The sequence below is a fragment of the Plectropomus leopardus genome, chromosome 7 (assembly GCF_008729295.1).
Source record: "Plectropomus leopardus isolate mb chromosome 7, YSFRI_Pleo_2.0, whole genome shotgun sequence".
In the NCBI taxonomy this organism is placed as follows: domain Eukaryota; kingdom Metazoa; phylum Chordata; class Actinopteri; order Perciformes; family Serranidae; genus Plectropomus; species Plectropomus leopardus.
Window position 1 is genome coordinate 1,149,169 of NC_056469.1, and position 22,459 is coordinate 1,171,627.

The 22,459-nt window shown below is 42.0% G+C and overlaps 1 protein-coding gene across 1 annotated transcript; it reads right to left on the reverse strand.

The window, feature by feature from the left end:
- Positions 1–680: 680 nt before the first annotated feature.
- On the reverse strand, positions 681–22,439 carry LOC121945985 (phosphatidylinositol-3-phosphatase SAC1-B). The gene is made up of 20 exons (XM_042490374.1): positions 22,386–22,439; positions 21,743–21,840; positions 21,259–21,333; positions 20,999–21,126; positions 17,551–17,700; positions 16,156–16,215; positions 12,621–12,654; positions 11,704–11,805; positions 11,308–11,393; positions 9,934–10,020; positions 9,775–9,843; positions 8,814–8,893; positions 8,605–8,703; positions 8,392–8,530; positions 8,237–8,306; positions 8,030–8,102; positions 6,464–6,557; positions 2,167–2,259; positions 2,027–2,084; positions 681–1,832 (listed from the first exon to the last, which is right to left on the reverse strand). Exons 1-20 carry the CDS (start codon positions 22,412–22,414, stop codon positions 1,696–1,698), a joined length of 1,761 nt encoding a protein of 586 aa, XP_042346308.1. The 5' UTR covers positions 22,415–22,439; the 3' UTR covers positions 681–1,695.
- Between the last annotated feature and the right edge of the window lie 20 nt (positions 22,440–22,459).

Here is a 22,459-nt window from a genome sequence, read left to right on the forward strand (position 1 = left end):
GAGCCCAGTCAGTTTTAATAATACACTTCAACACATGATGAATGGCTAACAAGCCCTGTCAGCAGCCTACATGTAGAGCTGAAGAGGCTCCTGACAGGAACAAAGCTTCCGGCCTACCTCTAGGTTTTTACTGCGTCAATAATTACCAGCAGTGACACTGATGATAATCACAAACACGTTAAATATACTCTATACGTCATATATTTGATATCAAGTGATATAGAAAAACGCCCAAATGCACCATTCAACTAGTTGCCAACTGGGTTCGCAACAGTATGAGATTTCATGGTATGATAACAGTCCCGTCCGTAAATATTTCAGTTTCGGTTTCACAGTATTGCAGAATTACTAATATCAGTTACAATGACCCTAACCCTTTGAAACCTGGAGCAACATCACTTTTGTGCTGCTTTCAGGTGCCTTTTGTAAGTGTATAAACCTTTGAACCCTGAGCACATTGGTAAGAAATGTTCCACAAATTAATAGATTCAGAATTTTTATAAAAGCTAGGGAAAATGTTAAAGGAGAAAAAGCTATGGAAAAACTAGCTTGACTAGCTTAATTAGTTTTAAATCATGTTACAAATTATTAGAATGTTTAGGCACATTTCAAAAATGTTTAGGCACAAACACAAAACTAATTTTCAGGTAAATTTCTTGTTCTTTTGACTAATTTCTTGCAGTTTTCGGGGTAATTTCCTCTTTTGTTCCTCTTTACCTTTTTCCCATGTTTTTGAAAGAAACCAAGTCAATTTGCCCAGATTTAAAAGGGTTCAAGGAATACAGAAGGTTTGGGGTTTGTTTGGTTGTACAAATGTTTTATTACTATAACTGAAGCTTGAAATAATTTTAATGGAAGTATGTGCAAAAAGTCTCCCTTTTTGAAAATAACTAAAATAAAAGTGAAATTCTCCATCCAGTCACCTTTTTCTCATACCGTAGATCAGAAAATTTACAAAGTATGATAACCATTAACTTTTATACCACAATATAACTTGAAAGTGGTCCACTGCTGAAACCTTTTTGGCAATTGATATTCGGTATACTGAGGACTTCCAGTATACTTTCTGTGTAATTTGAATTGATGTCAAAGAAGGCCGGATATCTGGGAGCCTTTGCAACAGGACTGCCTTATATCCACTACTGGTCTGGAAGACTCTGAAGCAGGCAGTGTTTCACCTGGGACAGAGATACTGTACATGGATACACATATATTGGCAATGGTAAAAAGAAAAAGACAAAAGGAAAATTAACAGTACGTACAGTAATACGCGTACAGCTGGACTGTGACATCACAGCAGCTGTTCTGAATCTGATCCCAATGCACCCATGAAGGGAATGAAGTGGGACAAACATCTCTGCAGGTCCCACAGCATTCCTCTGAAATCAACCACAATCACATCCAGTAAGAACATACTCCAGAGGTTCAGTGTCCAGTAAAAGTGTGGACAGACAGGCCTGTCCACATGACAGCAGCTGCAGTGTGGACAGCAGCAGACCCGTGCACTCTGTCTCTGTCCTTCCGCCATTGTCGTACACGCGGCCGGCCCCGCTTCCCACCCCCCCTCCTCCACTCCACCCTCTGTTAGTAAAGGCTCCAGGCCTGCTGATGCTGATGCTGGGGGTAAAGTGATGAGGAGCTGGAGGATGAGACAGTGAGCTCGCTGGGGCCCAGCTGCTTTCCACACACACACATTCAGTCCAGCTTCTCCTTCTGGACCAGCTTAGGAGCATCTACAAAGTCCAGTCCATTAAAGAGGATGAGGCCGCCCGTCACCGCGCTGGCTGATCCCCAGAACAAAACATAGGCCAGAGTCTCGGTCCAGGTTTCACCTGACAGGGGACAGCAGGTCATACCGAGTTAGTGGAAGACATTACAAAATCAGTTCCCCATCAAAATACTGAGGAAACTTTACAAAGGGAGTAATACATGCATTCAGTTTTTGAGCCTGATGAGAATTTATTTGAACTCTGTTTGTGGGTATGAAAATGCCTTTTAGCATTAGGTTTATTGCAGCTTGTCTTACCAGCCATTAGCAGGCAGATGATACACATGGAGAATGCTACCACCATGACGATAGGCAACTAGAAAAGGAAGGCAGTAATATTAAAGACATTGCAAAGACAAAAAAAACTTGATCAGTGTATCTTCCTGAGCCCCTCTTACCGTCAGGAACTTCCAGTCTTTGGGGTCATGCAGGGGGGTAGTCCAGTCAGCTTCATCCACGGCATAGTTCCCCAGGAACAGATCGATCGAGTCCTGCATTCAAACACACCAACTGTTTCCTACTGTTTCAACAGGTTCCCTGCTCTGCTTTTGATTCTGCAGTTGAATGCATCTCTGAGGGGCTGTTTATACAGCAACAGTTCTTGCATGAAACATTAAAAATTCTGTTGCAGTTTGGTCTTTCATTCACACGACAACGGCGTATTGGGGGCCTGAAAACGCAGACTTCAGAAACCAGGTTCCAGAGTGTACTCTTTAGAAAAAATTACATTTGATGATGATGTTTCTGTTAAGACGATGGCAGCAGTAGGTCCTCAAATTCTTGCAACTTTTTTTGCTATATTTTTCTATTTTTTCAATTCCATGGCCCCTTCTTCTGAAGCACAACTTTCCTATGTTAGAGAAACACTTATTAACATGGGGAAAGTTGTGTTAGGTTTGGACTGGATGCAGCAGACCACGAGAGGATCCCCACCATCAGCACAGGCCAAGTGCCCAGTCTGACCAGAGGAAAGAAATGAAGCTAAAAGCATCAGACTAAGAGAGGGAGGAGAGCTGGCATCAGGGCTAGGCTGACCTGACTTGGACCCAGAGCTTTTTCCTCTAACAAGCCTTCTTCTGGCTAATGTTCGGTCACAGGAGAATAAAGTGGATGAGAGGTGATTGAGACTTACTCAGCAACGAGAAATCAGAGACTGCTCTGTGCAAATCTTCACAGAGACATGGTTAACCCCTAACATCCCGGATCAAGCTGTTGCACAGAGCAGACAGGACACAAAACTCTGATGCAAATTCAAAAAATACACTGCAGGAATTGAATGATGCCACCAGCAGCAACATGCCCGAGCGACTGGATGATGTAGCAAGATGTAGCAGGATAAGGGACAAATTTTAACTAATAAATCTACCTTCTACCTTGGACCTTGTTGTATGTGATGCTATGCCATATTTTGGTCACCAGGCGAAGCCTGGGCCCTGTTTCTGGATACAGCCTGCTTGTATGCTACACTACTGGTGATGCAGTAAATAGTCAATATTGAAAATGCAGTCGACCTGTCAGTGTCTCTCTTGGTGTCTGTCCAGCATTGTTTTCTAAGTTCAGTCTTAGTGACGACACAACACAAATTGGCGACAAGGTGGTTAGTCTAGACGTTTATCCGTACTTTTGTGCGTTGAAAGTCGCGTTGTAAGGGAAGTTTTGGATTGAAGATTAACTGCAGGTAATGTCATTAGTAACGTTAACTGTGGTGTTTAGCTAGTTAGTGCACATGTAATGTTGTTAGCAACCTGTGATGAGCGACTATCGTACATATGGACCCATTCGACGACTCAGGAGAACAGTGGGCAACATAGGTTGAACATTTCGAGCACTTTGCCCTAGTTAATGAGATCAGGGAGGCAAAGAAAGTGTTGGTGTTGTTAAGTGCGATGGGGCCAAAGAATATGGATTGCTGTGCAGCCTCACTACACCCTCAAAGCCTGGAGAGAAAACTTATGCTGATATTGTTAAGGAATCACAAAGTCACTTCGCTCCCAAACCGCTCCTGATTGCGGAAAGATACCATTTCTATAAATGGAACCAACAGGACGGTGAATCTGTGGTTCAGTACATGGTGGCACTGAAAAGACTTTCTGAACACTGTGAATTTGGAGTGTTCTTGGAGGATGCGCTCCACGACAGGTTCGTGTGTGTGAACTTAACAGTGAGGTCACAGACAGGACTTCAGCTCAGGAGGAGAGTGCCTCAGGTACAGGCAAATGGAAATGTGAGTAATGTAATCACTTCTGACACAGACAGCAAGCTGGGATTAAACATGTTGTGTCGCAGAGATAAATGTGCACAAATCTCCCTGCTGCCTTTGATAAATGGTGAAAAGCTACAAATGGAACTGGACACAGGGGCTGCTGTTTCTTTAATTCAATGGGGACAGTATAAGAAGAGCATGCTGTGTGATGTGCCCCTTCAGAAAACCAACGTAGTGCTGAAAACATACACAGGGCAACCTCTTGTACCTGAAGGAGTGATTAAAGTGCACGGAAGTCTCAATAACCAGACTGCTGTTTTACCCCTGTATGTAGTGGATGTAGTTGGACCAGCACTGTTTGGCAGAGAATGGCTGCATTCCATTAGACTTAAATGGGAAGAGATAGAGTGTGTTTGCAGCACTTATGGTAGAGCAAGACAGCCTCAGAAAAGTGAGTTAAAGAGACATTCAACTGTTTTCTGACGAGCTGGGCACCTTAAAGGGAATTAAAACCAGAGTAACTCTCAAACCTGACTGCAAGCCCAAGTTTGGCTCCACAAGTCACCTGAGAAGGAGCGCGCTAATACTGATGCCCCCGCACCCACCAATGTCAGTCAGCTACGTTCTTTCCTCAGGCTGGTTAATTATTACGTCGATTCATTCCCAATTTAGCCACCATCCTCCATCCACTGAACACACCTGTGCAAAGGCAAGATATGGCGGTGGTCTGCAGCCTGTAAGTCAGCATTCAAGAAGGTAAAAGACTGTCTCATTTCCAAAGAAGTGTTGACCCAATATAACCCTGAACTGCCCCTCCGTCTCGCTTGTGATGCCTCGCCATATGGGGCTCGGGCTGTTCTCTCCCACATAATGCCTGACGGTGTGGAGAAACCAATCACCTATGCTTCAAGAACACTCAGCAAGGAATAGAAAAATCATGCCCAGACTGAGAGAGAAGCACTGGCGATAATGTTTGGAGTGCGTCAATTTCACCAGTATTTATATGGAAATAAATTTACTCTCCTCACTGACCATCGCCCGTTGACCACCATATTCAGTCCACATAAAAGCACACCAAGTGTGGCAGCAGCTAGAATGCAGCATTGGGCGCTGCAGCGGTCAGCACACAAGTACAACATTGAGTACCGGCAGGCAGCGCTACACACTAATGCTAATGGACTTTCCCGGCTGCCCCTACCACACACACGATGAGGGTAAGGACACCTTGAACGTGTTCTACTCATCCCAGCTGGACATGCTGCCAATCAGTAGCACCAAAATCAGGCGTGACATCATGTCGGACCCTACTCTGTCTCGTGTGATGGACATAGTTACTAGTGGACAGTTCCCAAATGCCAAAAATGCTTACGATGAACTCACTCCCTATCTGACCCGAGAGCTTGGCCTCACAGTGCAGCAAGGATGCCTTATGTGTGGTATGAGAGTGGTAGTGCCCCCTAAATTCCACCCCCTAGTTTTAAGGGAGCTGTACACTGCACACCCAGGTGTAGTGAGAATGAAAAACTTGGCTTGTAGCTATGTCTGGTGGCCAGGCATTGATGCTGAGATAGAACTGCAAGCCAAATCCTGTCACTCCTGCCAGTGAGTTCAAAAAGAGCCAGGGTTTGCCCCACTTAACCCCTGGGAGTGGCCTCCCAGCCCATGGGAGAGGATTCATGTGGACTTTGCAGGCCCACTTGAAGGACGCATGTACTTTGCAGCCACGGACGCACACTCAAAATGGCCAGAAGTGCATATCATGGTTAATAAAAAAAATTCTAAACTGTCTGGTGGTTATGGCTCAGAGGTAGAGCAGGTCGTCCTTTAATCCAAACGTCAGCAGTTTGATCCCCAGCTCCTCCGGGCAACATGTCGACTGAATACTGAACCCCGAATTGCTTCCGATGCTACATCATTGGAGTGTGAGTGCATGTGAATGATTACTGAGTAGCAGGTGGCACCTGGTACGGTAGCCTCAGCCACCAGTGTGTGAATGTGTGTGTGAATGAGTGAATGTGACAATGTAGTGTGAAAGCGCTTCGAGTGGTCAATAATACTGGAAAAGTGCTATACAAGTACAGTCCATTTACCATTTACCATTTTTCTGTATTATTTTTTACCTGTTTTTCTGTTGCTGTTTTTAATGGCGCGAATAAAGACAATGAAATAATATGAAAAATGATAAAGACATGATTAATACTGACGTGAGCGATACAGTCATGTGATCTATATGTCACGTGATGCAGAGATAATTTGCTTCAGCATTAACAGTCTGGCAATGGAATCATACATATGGATTATGTTTGTGTGCCTTGTACCTTGTATGTTGTAATAGTTAAGTTAGTGCAGCAGCCCCATCTTTTTAATCAGGAGCAACTTTTATCTCACCTTGCACTCAATTTAATCTGGCGGAGATGCTAACAGTACTTTAAACACATTCATTGTATTGATGTAACAGTACAGCACTCAAATCCATGAAGGTTTGAACTCACCTGTCTGAAACCATCAGAGAAGTTGTTTTTGTAATATCGGATCATGGAGTTCCAGCCGTCCATCAGCAGCCCCCACTGAGTCCTCTTCCCTGTCCTGAAAGATCATCAAATTGTTCAACGCCACATAGAAAATGACAAATGTCCCTGCATGATAAATGTAAACCATTTTCTTGACCTGACCTTTCCTCTAGCATCACCACTGACACCATCTAACCCTCATTTAATCCAATCTCCATTTTGGGCACTTCATAAGCCTTCTTTTTGCATTTCAACTTACTCATTTCTGTGAAATCTGTCTGAAATTATGAACACTATCATAAATATAGACTATAGTTCTTTGTAAAGCTGCTAAAATTGCATTCAAACACTCAAGTTTTATAGGAAGCATGTTTTATAGGAATTTTGGAAATGAATTGCTCTGGACAGAAGTGCTGGGGATGGACAGATAGAAATAAAAGAAGGATGAGCAAACTAGCCAACATCTCCATCCAGCCCAGGCTCACCAAACCCACATCACAGAACTTCTAGGGACAAAGGCTGACTGCTGTGTGGCCTTACATCGCTTCTGTCTCAGCCAAAAAGTTGCACTTGAACACAGCGCAAAGCCTACAGCTACCTGCCAACCCGCACGTACGGTCTGCACCTGCATGAGAGGAAATAACTTTCCGTACCAGCAAAGGGTGGTCTTCTGTGTGTCAGCACAGTTTCAAGATAAGTGTTACCAATTCAGTATCTGACCAAATATCTCCCTCTTGAGTTATGGACATAAACTATTTTATGAGGTCACTGTGACTTTGACCTTTGACATTTTACCACCAGATTATAATCTGTTCATTGTTGAGTCCAAGTGGACGTTTGTGCCAAATTTGAGGAAACTCCCTCAAGGCCATCTTTAGATATTACGTTTAAGAAAATTAGACAAACACAAGGTCACGGTGACCTTCGACCACCAAAGTCCTATCAGCTCATAGCTGAGTCAAAGTGAATGTATGTGTCAAATTTTAAGAAATTCCCGCAAGGTGTTCTTGAGATATGCCTTCACATGAATGTAACAAAGTTACAGTGTCCTTGACCTTTGACCACCAAAATCTAATCAGTTCATCTTAAGTCCAAGTGGATGTTTGTGCTAAATATGAAGGAATTCCCTCAAGGCAAAGATTAAATGATTTTTTGATGCACAACAACACAATTCCGAATTGATTTTGCTAAAGAGCCCAATGGCCAAAAACCTAACATAATAATAAAATCTGTCTAGTTTGTTGCAATCTCACACCCTCTTGACTTTAACCATTTGTTTGCTTTCCTTTCTTCTGTTTCTCTTCTCATGAACTGAGCTGAGGGGCCAGTCAGAGTGATATAATTCAACAATGGGCTCTGTAGCTGAAAAACAGCCAACAGGTGCAGGGCCAACCCAAAAACTAGGGTGACGGACAGTCACTGACGGTGGGACATTAACCAGTGGCTGACAGACTTGGTGTGTGAGGACCTTTACACTGTCCCTTTGTCATTGGCAGGTGGTTAGCATGTGTTCAGCTGGATGTGGCTGTTTGCTGGCTGAAAACTGACCTGGTGAAGTCTGTCTTCAAGGCACCAGTACCAGCATACTGCTTGGCGCAGGCATCTGCATTGTCTGCCCAGGCTGCATGTCAGACAGGGAAGAGGACGAACACAAAACAGAGGAAACAGATCACATTAACCTCTGACTTTAAATGTAGGCATGCCAGTGGATGAAAGGAAACTACTGAGGTCACTGTAGAGTGATGGTAAACTTACCGTTCTGGTACATCTTCCTAAAGTCTGCCTGATCTTCAATCTGCTGGCCAATGTGGAGGACTCCCATTCTCTGCAGACACACATTTGAGTTGAGAGGCATGTCAATGCTCACTTGTCTTTCTGATTATGTCCTCCATGTGATGACAAGGTCGTACCCGGAGCTGTGACTGCATTGAGCGCTGGGCCAGCATGCTCTGGATGACATTGGTACGGTCCAGACAATCCATGCAGTTACTCCGAAAAGTCCCCTCCTGGTTCATCAGCACCTTCCCATCTGCATCCACCAGGAAATATCTGCATCCACATACACAGCGTTACTTCTGATGTACATTACAGAGATATCGACCCGCGTACTTTTATACACTGACCCAAATTCATCCTGCATTTCAGCAACCATGTTCACTAAGATCTGCAGACGGTGCCACCTCATCCGACTGCACTCCTTATGGAAGTCAAAGGCGATGTACCTGCAGAGAGGCAAGCATGTTCCACAGATAGAATGGCCTCAACCACATGTGAGGGGGTATACGTATGAGGTTACACATGAGGGCTGAAAAAGAACTCGTGGTTATCTTACTTGATCATGCCATTTCCCAGGCTGGTCACCATCTTGTCAAATGCTAGCTCCAGAGGCTTCTCTGAGCCCTTCTGGTTGATCTGACAAATAAGAATGACAAGAACTAATAACCATAACTGAGTAGTGGTCACTATCATGGTATCATTTCAGTTCACTTTGAAACCTGAGCAACCTGCCTTGATTTCTTTCAAAAACATGGAGGAAAGGCAATGAGCAACTTAACAAGCAATGAACCAAAACATTTAGTAAAAAGTTACAAGAAAATTACCTGAAATTAGAAAGAAAAATACAGTAAATAAAATGAAGGTTGAAAAACAAAAAGAAATGACATGAAAAATGTAAAAAAATATATATATATTTATGTATTCCTAGTTCCTAATTTTAAATATATAGTTCTAATTATATAGTTTTCTTAATATTTTTCCCTTGTTATTTGATAATTTTCTAATGATGCTCTCTCTTTTTTTGTTTTTATGCTAATTCCCAGGTAACTTTTTATGTTGCCTTTTAATCCTTTTTTTTTTCAATTTCTTGCCAAATTGCTGATTGCCTTTTTCCCCATGTTTTGTTTTGGGTTTTTTTTTTTTTACAGAAAATCAAATTAGTTTTAAATACATGTGAATACAACACACAGTTCCTTTATTTTCAGTTTCTTCTGTCTTGATCACCAGCTGATGTGATGGTTACTTTTACACTGTGATCTGTACGTTCAGCTTTAGCTTTTAACTTTATCTTTCTAACCTGTTTTTAGCTGCTGAGTGACGCTGAGTGTCCCGGATATCTCCTTCAAACACATATTGTAGACCCTCCTGTCTTTTTATTTTCCCCAAAATGAGATGATATTTCTTCAGGGAGTGCCGTTAGTCAGAGTGTGAGCTCTATGCTCGCTCCAACAACTTGAAAAACCATTATTCAGGGTTACTGAAGGGTCAATTACAAGGGTCAATTTTCTTCATCTTACCAGGTTCAAAATGACTTGTCTTCCATAGATGATGATCTGTGAGTCAAAGTGTCTCTGGAATCCGTCCATCTGAAGATAGAAACAGAGACAAGATAAAAGCTGTGTGAGAAATGAAGATAAATAAGACTATAAAAACATGTCAGTGTAAAGATAGCTTACATGGTTTACTGTTTTGCTGATCTGCGGTTTGGGCTTATACTTGAGATTAGGCCTTTGGGACCAGTACAAGGGGATGGAGCCTCTGGTCTGTGAGAAAAAAGGGCATGATGTATTCACATTCACAAAGTCATTCCTCCATCAGAGCATTTCAAAACCCATGCAAGCCCCAACCTGCAGCAGCCCTCTGAACCAGCTGTCAGAGTCATGCAGCACAGCTCATGGTGGAGTCTACATGTCAGGCTGGATATGACCTCTGTGTGGAATCAGTGCAAGGAAGTGTACACTACCGTTGGGGCTAGATTTCATAAAAAAACTATTTTTAGAGGAATACAAACAAACATAATTAACACAAACTGAAGACATGCTCAAATAGTCTGAAGTATATTTCAGAGTTAATATTGTACAATATTTACAGGGTATGGTATCATGATATGAAACTGAATTCTGACTTGAATGATCATTTAAAGTATTTCACTGCTAGAAAGATGGCCTTTTCATTATACTGATCTGTCTCTTCAGTAGAAAAGATCCAAAGACTTTGGAAATTGGTGCTACATGACCAGAGAAAACAGAGAGAAAGAACAATTTTGCTCGAGTACCAGAATGCACTGCGTTGCACCAGACCAATAAACGCTCCCACTGGTGGGTGATGTAATGCAAACTAGTCAACTTGTTTGTTAACAAACAATCTGGTATTCCAGTTAAACCGTAAACTGAAACATGTTTCTGAAAACATCTGAAGAGAGAAACAGAAAACTCTGTAAGAGAATCTTAGTTTATATTTGATCAGCACTGCTTAGTTCCACTGTTTGATCTCCATTTCTTTCTTAATCACTTTCACTGTGGAGGAAGCAGTATGGCGCCCACTTCCTGTTCACAAACTCTTGCTTTTACAGCTAAACACAGCACTAAAATATGTTTCTGAAAACATTTTAGATGAGAAATAGGAAGTGCAGTGACAGAACCCTGATTTACAGTATATTCGATCAGAACTGCCTAGTTTTACTGTTTGATCAGATTTCTGTCAAAGTTTGAAAGACAGAGAAAGCGAGAGAGAGAAATAAGGGGGAGCGTAGGTCTCTCAATCTGCTCGCGTTTGCGTCAGCTATGGCAGGCAAAACAAAAATGCAGAAGTACAGCCTGTAGGTTGAGCAGCAGCTCAAGAACCAGCAAAACTTTGCCTGATGACATGTTTTGCATCAGTCTGGATCATCTGGTGGAGAGATATCTGGGCACTAATGAGATGGAGCATACACATACCAACCACAGCGTTTCAACACAAAGCTGATTGAAAATAAAGTAAAAAGTATCCCTTCAATTCTTCCGTCTGGCAGACTTGGCTTTATACTTCCCGTGGCTTCACTACTGTCTCACCTGAACAAAGGACGCCTTGGCACTGTTGTACTGCACGATCTGCTCTGTTTCCACATAGTTGGCAGGATGGCCCTCTGAATCAATGCCTGCAGGCAAAAACACAAACAACTGTTTGAGAGGTCAGACATCTCATGCAAAGACAATCAGGTTTTCATCGACTTATTGTCAGCTGGATGTGCCTTTTTTTGAATGTCTATAAATGCTGCAAAATTCACATGAGACTAACTTATGAAGATGCACTTCATTTGTTACTGATTTTGTCTCTCCTTGCATACAGCATAACTAGGTCGTCCTGTCATAAATGAGACATGTCTGCAGAGGAGCAGACTGAAGACACTTCTCCTCCAGTGGACATAGAGCTGAGGGCTCAGTGAAGCAAGCGGACTGCAGTGTTACCTCGGACGTAGTAGCGGACTCCAGCTCTGAAACAGCTCCTCCTGGAGATAATACTCCACTCAAACACCTTTCCATTGATGCAGCTGGACTTCATGGTGATGACTGGTAAACACGTGTGTTAAGAAACTCTAGAACTCTAGAATTTCAGTGGACCAAGATGTTTTGGTTGATTACAGCCCTACAAACACACTCTTCTATAAGCATATTTAACAGAACAAAGTACATGAAATCTTTAGAATTCATGAATCTAAAGAAAATTAAGGCTCCTACAGCTTAAGACAAGTTCAATTTAAAACTTTTAAATGTCTCTCTGAATTCAATTTAAGACCAATTTTAAATAATGGAAATTTAAGAAAAAAAAAAACAAAATGTTTACCCACATCAATCATTCAGGTTTAAGAACTGTTTCTGTACAAATTTTAACGGTCACATAAACGCAGCTTTTTTGTTAAAAAGTTGGATGATCTTCTTAAAATGCAAAAAAATATATAGATGATAAATAAACCTTCTAGAGCGGGAAACATTTATTATTATAAAAGTATCCAATTGGTTTGCCTTGAAAAAAAAACTTTGAATTTTGGATGTGATAAATGTGTTGTGGTTTCTTCTATCATGATATGCGTGATGGTAATGTGAGAGGCATTCTATAAATTATTTAAAACCTAGTTTTTTCTAAGTATTCAATTTCAATACCAATCAAGGCCTTATTTTTAAATAAATGAATTCAATGGCTTTTAAGGATTTTTAAGGATCCGCAGGAACCCTGGAAAATAAGGTGGACACCTTATTTAATAACATGGTGGGACGGACCCAACATGGAAAATCTCATACTCATTCACTAAAATAAGACCTGCCATTTGACATATTGTGAGGGGAGAAATAAACTCTAGCAGTCACACAACAGTAGGAAAGGATACAGCCATGGACAACAGGATACACAAACTTGTGTAACTGGAAGATAAGAGCAGATGTTAGATGATAAAAAATGCTTTACTGTCATACTGGTTTAATCTGTGCAAAGTCAATTCAATTCAATTCAATTTTATTTATAGAGCCCCTTATCACAAAACATGGTTTGCCTCAGAGGGCTTTACAGAGTACGACATCCCTCTGCCCTTAGATCCTCACATCAGCCAAGGAAAAACTCCCGAAAAAGAACCCCTGTAACGGGGAAAAAAAGGGAAGAAACCTCAGGAAGAGCAGCAGAGGATGATGAGGGATCCCTCTTCCAGGATGGACGGTCCCCCTCAAATGACACTGAAGGTTACATAACCTTGGTTCTTTAAATAGAACATGCGGTCTCAGAATCAGAGAGCCCCCCACAGCGTTTTCTCAGAAGCACATACTCCCTCACATAGGTTACTCCTCTGAAAGGCAGCATTCTCATCAGACACCTCATGATACTAACAGAATCAGAGTTACACAGTAAAGCTGTTCACGGCAATATTTTCAGTGTCTCACTGTGGAATAAGGAGCCTCCCTTTTTGCCTGACAAACTTATCTTTAAGAGCCACACCTGAGGCCTGTGTAGCACGATTTAGGGTTAGTGAAGTCACTTCAGGGTTAACTCTGGGTTTTTTTAGTAATATGAAGCTGGCTCACTGTATACCGAAATAAATTACCATGGCAACCTCTGCTGAATAGCTAACCTGCTTCGCTGTAGGTTATTGTAGGTTATGCAGTAAACACAGAATGCAATGATTTGCAAATTTTTGATCTTTTTTTTTATCTATACCGAATGGAATACAGTACAAAGACCAGATATATTTCATGTTCAAACTGATTAACTTGATTGTTTTTTGTTAATATACTCTCATTCTGAATTTGATGTCTGCTACATGTTCCAAAAAAAGTTGGGACAGGGGCAACAAAATACTGGAAAATTTGTGGAATGTTCAAAAAACACCCGTTTGAAACATTCAACAGGTAAACAGGTTAATTGATAACAGATGACAGTAACATCACTGAGCTAGAAAGAGGCGTCTCAAAAGGCTCAGTTCTTTATGAGCAAGGACAACATTTTGTTATAAACTTTGTGATGGTATAGGGGGGATACTAGAGCCCATGGCATCATGGGTAACTTCACATATGTGAAGGTACGATGAATGCTGAAAGGTGCATACAGGTTTTGGAGCAACATATGCTGCCATCCAGAAAATGTCTTTTTCAGGGACGTCCCTGCTTATTCCAGCAAGACATTGAGAGACATTCTGCATGTGTTCCAACAGCGTAGCTGCATAGTTAAAGAGTGCAGCTACTAGACTACTGTCCTGCTGCAGTCCAGACCTGACTCCCACTGAACATTATGAAGAGCAAAATACAACAACGAAGAGATTGGACTACTTAAGTCTTTCATCAACCAAGACTGGGAAAGAATTTCACTTTCAAAACATTGACAATTTGTTTCCCAAGTTTCCAAATGCTCACTAAGTGTTGATAAAAGAAAAGGTGATGTCACAGTGAACATGCTCCTGTCTTAACGTCTTTGGAATGTGTTGCAGGCATCAAATTCAGATTGAGTGGTTATCTTGTCTTTGAACTGTGTTCAAAGAATATAGATCAAAAAGGATTTACAAATCACTGCATTCTGTTTTTTATGTACATTTTACACAGCATCCCAACATTTTCTGCAGGTAGAGCTCATTAGTTATTATTATATGTTTTTTCTCTCTTTGACCCCATAGCAGAAACAGCCTGACATTAAGTGTTTCTTACAAAAAGTTACTCACTCTATATTAATATTAATATTTGCAAAATATTTCTTATGTTCTGACATTTTATTCTTATGTTGTAAGATTGCAGGCTGTTGTTTACATTTTACTCTGGCCCCAGAACATCAGGTACATCGAACATCAAGTAAGCATCAATGTTTCTTCTCATATAAAGTACTGATGTACATTCATGGTTCTGATATTGCTTGTAACAAATCCACTTCTTTCACATGAACTAGCTTATGGCTGGATAAAAAAAAAACAATTAGATATAGCTAGTTAATCACAAGCTTTGTGTTACAGTTTAGTGACACAAGATTTTCAAAGACTGAAGAGAAAGATCTATGTTAGATCGAGACATTGCATAATCATCCTGATGAAGTGCTTTGAGAAACTGGTTCTCCAGCACACCAAAGACAACATCCCTGCCAGCCTGGACCCTCACCAGTATACTTTCAGAACCAACAGATCCACAGAGGATGCCATATCTACTGCTCTTCACTCAGTCTTCACTCACCTGGAGAATAAGAACAGCTACATCGGGATGCTGTTTGTTGACTTCAGCTCAGCATTCAACACAATCTCTCCCATGAAACTTAACACTCTGGACTTCAGTACAACACTGCCACTGGATACTGGACTTCCTTACATGCAGACCCCAGAAAGCTCGAATTGGCAGTCACACCTCCTCTACATTAGTGCTCAACACCGGAGCCCCCCAGGGCTGTGTGCTCAGCCCCCTTCTGTCCACACTGTACACCAATGATTGCGCTCCCAGACATCAGGAGAACTCTGCTGTGGAGTATGTGGACGACACCACCATGATCGGCCGTATTACAACAATGATGAGTTCATACCGGGAGGAAATCAACAATCCTGCAAAGTGGTGCAAAGAGAACAACCTACTGTTCAACATTAGTAAAACCAAGGAGCTGATTGTTGGTTTTAGAAAGAAGGTTCCTTTGCATTACTGTCACTGAGAACCTATCTTGGTCACTACACATCACCACCCAGGTTAAAAAAGCACAGAAAAGGCTCTACTTCCTACAGAAACTTAGGAAGGCTAAATTCCAGAGCAAGATCCTGGTTAACTTCTACAGAGGAGCAATAGAAAGCATACTGACTGGAAACATCACAAACAGGCACGGTTCATGCACGGCCCAGAACAGGAAGGCTCTACAGCGGGTGATTAAAACTGCTCAGAACATCACTGGTTCCCATCTACAGAGCATCAGTGACCTCGGTGAAGTGATGTCTGCACAGAGCCCAAAGGATACTGAAAGACAGCAGCCACCCCAGCCACAGTCTGTTAACCCTGCTGACATCTGGAAAAGATACAGAAGTATCTGCTGCAGAACCACCAGACTACGGAGCAGCTTCTTTCCCAGGCTGTGAGACTCCTCAACTCCTCCTTCAACTCCAAAAAGATGAAGCAGTATTTAGGATCACCTTAAAATTTCATTTCTTCTTAAACTACATTTAAGAAAAATGACAATAAAGTTACCTTGTACCTTGTACTAGAATTACTGGATGTAGACTGACCCATAAGGACTGACTGTGTACCAGATCAAGCTCCTTTTCTTTTAAATCAGTTCTTACTTATCAGTGTCCAACAGGGCTGATAAAAACATGTCAACTGGGGTGTTGATAAGTTGCATTAAACAGAGTTGACCTTGGAGGACTGTATCCCACAGTGAGAGGTGAAGAGAAATGCAGTGAGAGAACATTCATGGTGTTTTACCTCTGGCTGTGTGATGAATTCCCTCAGCAGGTGACCATTCCAGACGAACCGCTGATCTGCCTGGAAGAGAAACAGTTAACACATGTTAACCAGCAACTCCTTGTTTTCTCTAAGAAAAAAGGACTTTGTCTGTCAAAGACATGCGGTGGCTGTGGACGAGGGCATACTCTGTGTATCATTCATTCTTAAATTTAAAAAAAACATTTGATATTTTGTTATTCATTTATGAATCTGATACCAAATCACTAATAACTAATAATCAGTTTATTTTTTGTACTTTGGATTTTATGCTTATATTAAACCTAGGAAATGAAAAAAAAGGCCATGGGCTGAACTAGATTTTAATATTTAATTTGTCTGATTTTTTGTGACATGGATGTTGCTGCTATGAGCGAGCTGCTACCCCACAGTTCCTCTTTGCCTCACTCTTAATGAGATTACTATTGCTGTGAAGAGAGTGGCTCCAGCCTTTTCTAACTCGAAGTTGCCATGCAGCTGGGTAAGGGCGGGGCCAACCTGCTAACCCAGCTAGGGCTGTCACAGCAGGCCAGTGGCCAGCGGGAGCGCTGGGTCTCACCCGAAGAGTTGTGGTTTGCGCTAGCTTTATTCAAGCTGCTTCTGCCGCTAACTGAAGGAAGGTCGCCATGGCTGCTGCCTGCTTTCCCCCCAACTGAGCAGTCTCATAGGTGGGAGTGAGGCAGAGGAACCACTCCTCAAATCAATTGTTTTTTAGTATCCAATTCATAAACAAATAACAAAATAACATTCTTTTTTTTTTTTTTCGTATTTTGGATTTCAAACTGAACATCAAAAGAGTGAATGATGTCGGGATTTCTGAGCCTTCCAAAAAGAGACCACCTGAAAAAACTAAACGTGTATACCACAATATGTGTATTTTAAAATGACGGCTTTTAATTTGAAACAAGAAGTGGCAGCACTAGCTCAGTCACAGACTCACAGACCTTGGCTCATGCACTGATAGTGCTACAGCGTTGGACCAGCTGTTGCAGTGGAGCCCAAAACTTGATGTAAACATGTTAAAATGAAGAACAATACAGTGAGACACACTGACACAGCAGAAGGGAGCTGCTTTCTCAGGAGCGCTACACTGTGATCATCCAACTCAATGTGCCTCTCTTCAGCTCTGCTCGGCGGTGCACATCCCTGCTGACTGGTGGAGGCTACGCAGCCGTCACTATCAGAGGCAAGCTCTGTTGATAATGACAGTTTGTAAAATGTCCTATCAGTGCAGATTACCTCTAATAACATCATTTTTGTTCAGTTTTGTTCATACAGCCCAATAAAACAAACCACAGGCTGGCTCATGGAGCTTTGATTCCTGACGGGTCATTTCACTGTGGCCACTGTAAACTCAGAAGTCTATCTATCTCTTACCCTCTCCAGAAGGCTCATCTCCTGAAACTCGGGGCTGGTGTTGGCCAGGCGCTGCAGAGTGTGGGTCAGGTCGTAGTCTGTTGCAAAGTAGAAGCCGTCTGTATGAAGCACATTGTTGATCATGGACAGGAAAGTCTTGTTGTCTTGCATCTGAAACAAGAGATAAATCCAGCAGCAGGGGTGAGAGAGAGACACACACTGACTGCAAAGGGCTGGGAGGGTGAGAGAAGTTACTGCTGTAAATCAGACACCCAGGTGACTTTAGCAACACCTCAGGTCGCTCTCATTTCTCTCATAGCATGTCTCCTTGCTGCATGGGCCTCACATGACCCAAAATGTAGTCAAGTCCACAATCATGATGGACGTCTATATTCTCTCGAGCCTCTGACCAAACCAAGCCCGATTAAATGTCTATTAAATGCCCATCTGAATGACAACCAGTTCATAAAAGAAACTTTCACATTTTACATGACATCATGACATTTCACAGCTTTGAGTTAAAGATCAAAGACTTTTTTTATGCACATTAAAGACTTATTTCTCTCAAATTTTGTTAAAATGCATATTAGTGAGCATGTCTCCTTTTCCACGATAATGCACCCACCTGACAGGTTGTGGCTGATACAACATCATCATTACTACACAGGTGCGTCTTGGGATGGTCACAGTAAAAGGACACTGTAAAATGTGCTTTTTGATCACACAACACAACACCACATATGTTGCAAGTTTTGAGGGACTGAAAGAATGTCCAACAGAGCCGTTGGCCGTCAACTGAATGATCATTTTACCTCCGCATCCAGCATCTTCATCTGCAAGCTGGTCTGAGAGCTGTCTCAGTGAAGCTCATCTGTTCATCATCCTCACCAGGGTCTTGACATGACTGCAGTTTATCATCATAACTGACTTGAGTGGGCAGCTGCTCACCTTGGATGGCATCTGGCACTTCGGAGAAGTTTTCTCTTCACAGATGAATCCCTGTTTACACTGTACTGAGCAGACGGCATGTATGACATCATGCAGACGAGCAGTTTGCAAAAGCCAACGCTGTGAACAGAGTGCCCCATGGTGGCTGTGGGGTTATGGTATGGGCTGGCATAAGTCACAGAGATACTGTGACGAGATCCTGATAGGCATCGTCACGCCATTCATCCGCCGCCATGACCTCGTGCTGCAGCGTGATGATAAACGGCTCCATGTTGCAATGATCTGTTGAAAGGACCTGGAAGCTGAAAACATCCCAGTTGTTGCACGATCTGCAGACTCACCAGACATGTCAGCCACTGAGCATGTTTGGGATCCTCTGGATCGGCGTGTATGACAGTGTGTTCCACTTCCTGCCAATATCCAGCAACTTCACACAGCTACTGAAGAGGAGTTGGACCGACAATCAACAACCTGATCAACTCTACGTGAAGGAGATGTGTCACACTGCACGAGGCCAAAGGTGTCACACCACATACTGATTCTTTGGGCTGTCTGTGACCAGAAAATGCATTTCTGCAGAACTAGCCATGTGAAATACTGATAAATGTCTTTTTTCAAGATCAAATTGCAAATTTAAGAATGTCCTTTTTTTCAAGTGGAGGGGCTGTCTTGGAAAAGAAGAAGTGCTCACTAACACTGATTTTTTTTAAAGATTATTTTTGGTGGATTTTCCCTTTATTGATAGGACAGCTGTAGAATGAAATGTGGGAGAGAGAAGGGGAATGACACACAGCCAAGGGCCACAGGCTGGAATTGAACCCAGACTGCTGCAAGGGCCTTGGCATATGGGGCGCACACTCTAGCAGGTGAGCTACAGGCTGCCCCACTAACATGGATTTTACCAAAGAAGTCTTACGTGCATAAAAAATCTTAGATCTTAAATTTGTGAAAAATTAGAGCAAACACAAAAGTGTTGCATTTAACCCTTTGAAACCTAGAGCCTCATCACTTTTCTTGTACTGCTCTTTGACATCTTTCACATGCATTTAATAGAAATGCAAAATACTGGAGTTTTGGTCAGTTTATTTTAGTGATTCCTACTGCATTTTTATATGGCCTTGTGTTTTTTGTGATTTTATTATTAGTTGTTTTATTCTTTTATCATCTGTGTAGTTTTTTGCTATTTTAGGAATGTATAGCACTTTGGTCAACTGATGCTGTTTTTAAATGTGCTGTTGGATATAAATCTGGATCGGACTGGAAAGTGATCATCAACTCTCTTATGTAAGGGAATCAACATCATATTCTGCATACTCTTATTATGATGGCCCACCAGCAGATGGAGACATAAAATACAATGCTTTTCAATGCATGTAATATTCATTCATTGTGCAAAATGACAAAAATACTTCAACTTCAGGTTGATGTTTTGAACATATTCACTTCAATTAAAAAAATCATTGGTTTGTGATACTGGCATAAATCAGCATGTTGGCTGATATCCGATATTTCATTTTAAAGCCAACATCTGCCGATACAGATGTCATTACGATATTATCATGCAACCCTAGTATTTTAACCTTTGGATCTTAAAAAAATTGGTGTGATTTATTTTAAAAACAAAGGCAACAAGCAACTTGGTAGGTTCTCATGTTCAATAAATTGCAGAAATTAGTAGATTTAGAAAAATATTTATAAAAAAAGATAAGAGACATCTTGAGGGAAAAAAGAGAAAAGCTAGTGAAAAATATTTATAAATATCATAATGACATTAAATTGTGTTCCAGAATTATTATGATTTTTAAGCACCTTTTCTTCCAAGTCTTGTTTGCCTTGTTTGCTTGTTTCTTTTTTTAAATTTCTTTTTCATTTTTGTTTTGAATTTTTTAAAACTAATTTTCAAGTAATTTTCTTGTACTTATACTTATTTCTTGCTATATTTCGGGTCATTTCCTCTTTCATTTCTAATTGCCTCTTTTCTATGTTATTTAAGGAACACAAGCTAAAGTGCTCTGGTCTCAAAGGATTAAACTTCTGTTCAGTGTATTTTTATTATCATTATTATTTTCCATACCTTTCAGAACAATGTAATGAGATTACAGATCAGATATTTGGCTTTGAGTACGCATCAATTCAACACCTGAACAAAAGTTTGTTTGTTTTTAAAGCCCTGCTGAAGACCAGCAGTGGTCGAAACATGTTGGCTTTTTTAATGACTTAGCCACTATAATAAGGGCTTTTTAATGTAATTCTTCCTCATTTTTCATGTTTTTCACATTTTTTGAGTGCCTAGATTTCGTTCCTGTTTATCCTGTTGGTACCCGTTTTCCGTGAGCATCCAACACAAGGTTTCGACCTACATTAGATCATAGCCTGCAGAGCAACCAGTCATCTCTTTCTTTTTCTGAACCTGTGTGAAAGGTGCTCAGAGGCAGAATGGTTGGATATCAGACAGAGTGCTGAGTCAGTGGGAAGATCAGCTGTCACACACTTCGCCACAGTCAGGAGCCTCACATCATACCTGGTTGTCTGTCAGGTGTAGTATCGTCTTCTTGTAGGAGAGGACGTCAAATTCCAGAGCCTTCCACACAGCATGGCCCAGCAGATCTCCCACCTTCTTTTTCTTGGTGATGACAATCAGGTACATGCCTAACACACACACACACAGAGGTGGGGGAGAGGGACAGGGGGTGTACACTCACAGCAGAGCTCAACTCTCTCATGGAATCTTCTCTCATAGCTGCTCCTTTCCATGTTTTCCAGGCTGGAACATAAGCTTACCTGCCACCAAACGGATAGTCCCCATGAGTCCACATATGGGCCTGGTCTCAGCAGAGGCGGGGATGTCCCTTTTCACTAAGGACCAAAGCAGTGGCTGGTGACAGTGTGTTCACAAGACTAAAAGCTGTACAATGATCTGAACCAGGGCTGCAACTCATCAGCATTTTTATCACTAATTTAGCAATTGTTAAATTATTATCTACTCTGCTGACAAATAGTAATGTCTTTTAACTGCTTTTTCAATACTGGCCACAAATAATATGAGATGAAGAAAAGACAGCAAAGTGAGGGGATGGGTATTGTTGAGATTTTATTGGTACCGCTACTCTTACTGTTACTGCTTAGCCATCCCGTGCTCTAACAGTACTCTGAGCGGTTCTTGGAGGGGTGAGCAACATGCAGCACAACGCACAACATGCGATTGAGCTGACCACTTCTCCAGTCTGATCAGTGTGTTCAGCTCAATCACCTAACCTGAGCTTACCTGTGAGGGTCATCTCCGTCGACACCCTGTCAATAGCCAGGACATCTTCAGAGCCATCATCACACGCCTCGATATAGAACTTCTCAGGTGTGGTGCGCCTGGTGGGACACACATAAGAGCTGTGTCAAAAACCTCCAACCACAGCTAACACATCTGCAGACACAGCCAACATCTCAGCTGCACCAACAGCAGCAGCTGCTACTACAGAATAATGCCAACCACAAACAGCAGCAGGCAGATATCATACAGAGCTGCCAGTACAGACCGACTAGCCGTGAGCTAACGGTAGTGGAACACTGAACGGACTCAAGCAGCTGGCTGCTGCTACAAACAACCGCAACACCGTCCGTTAAACCTCCTCACGGCTACGTTAGCTTCACGCCGGAGCACAGGACTCCCGTTAATACGGTGATGGTAACAACACAAGTGACGATCTGTAGAGAAAACTTTGTGTAGCTTCAGGTTAACGTCAGACTCGCTGCAGTAACACGGTGCCCTCGCTGACAGGCAAACTGTCCGCGCTGAGCTGCTGTCCGCTCAGGCAGCTGCATGTCCGGTCCCCGCCGACACTCCTCACCGCCTCACTGAGGCTAAACGTGAAATAAAGCTGTGTGATGTTACCACGCCGATCTACAACACTTACAAGTTGAAGCTTTCATAGGTGCTCGCCATCTTTCATCCGTCTGACCTCAGTGACGTGTCAACAGCGCACCGGCT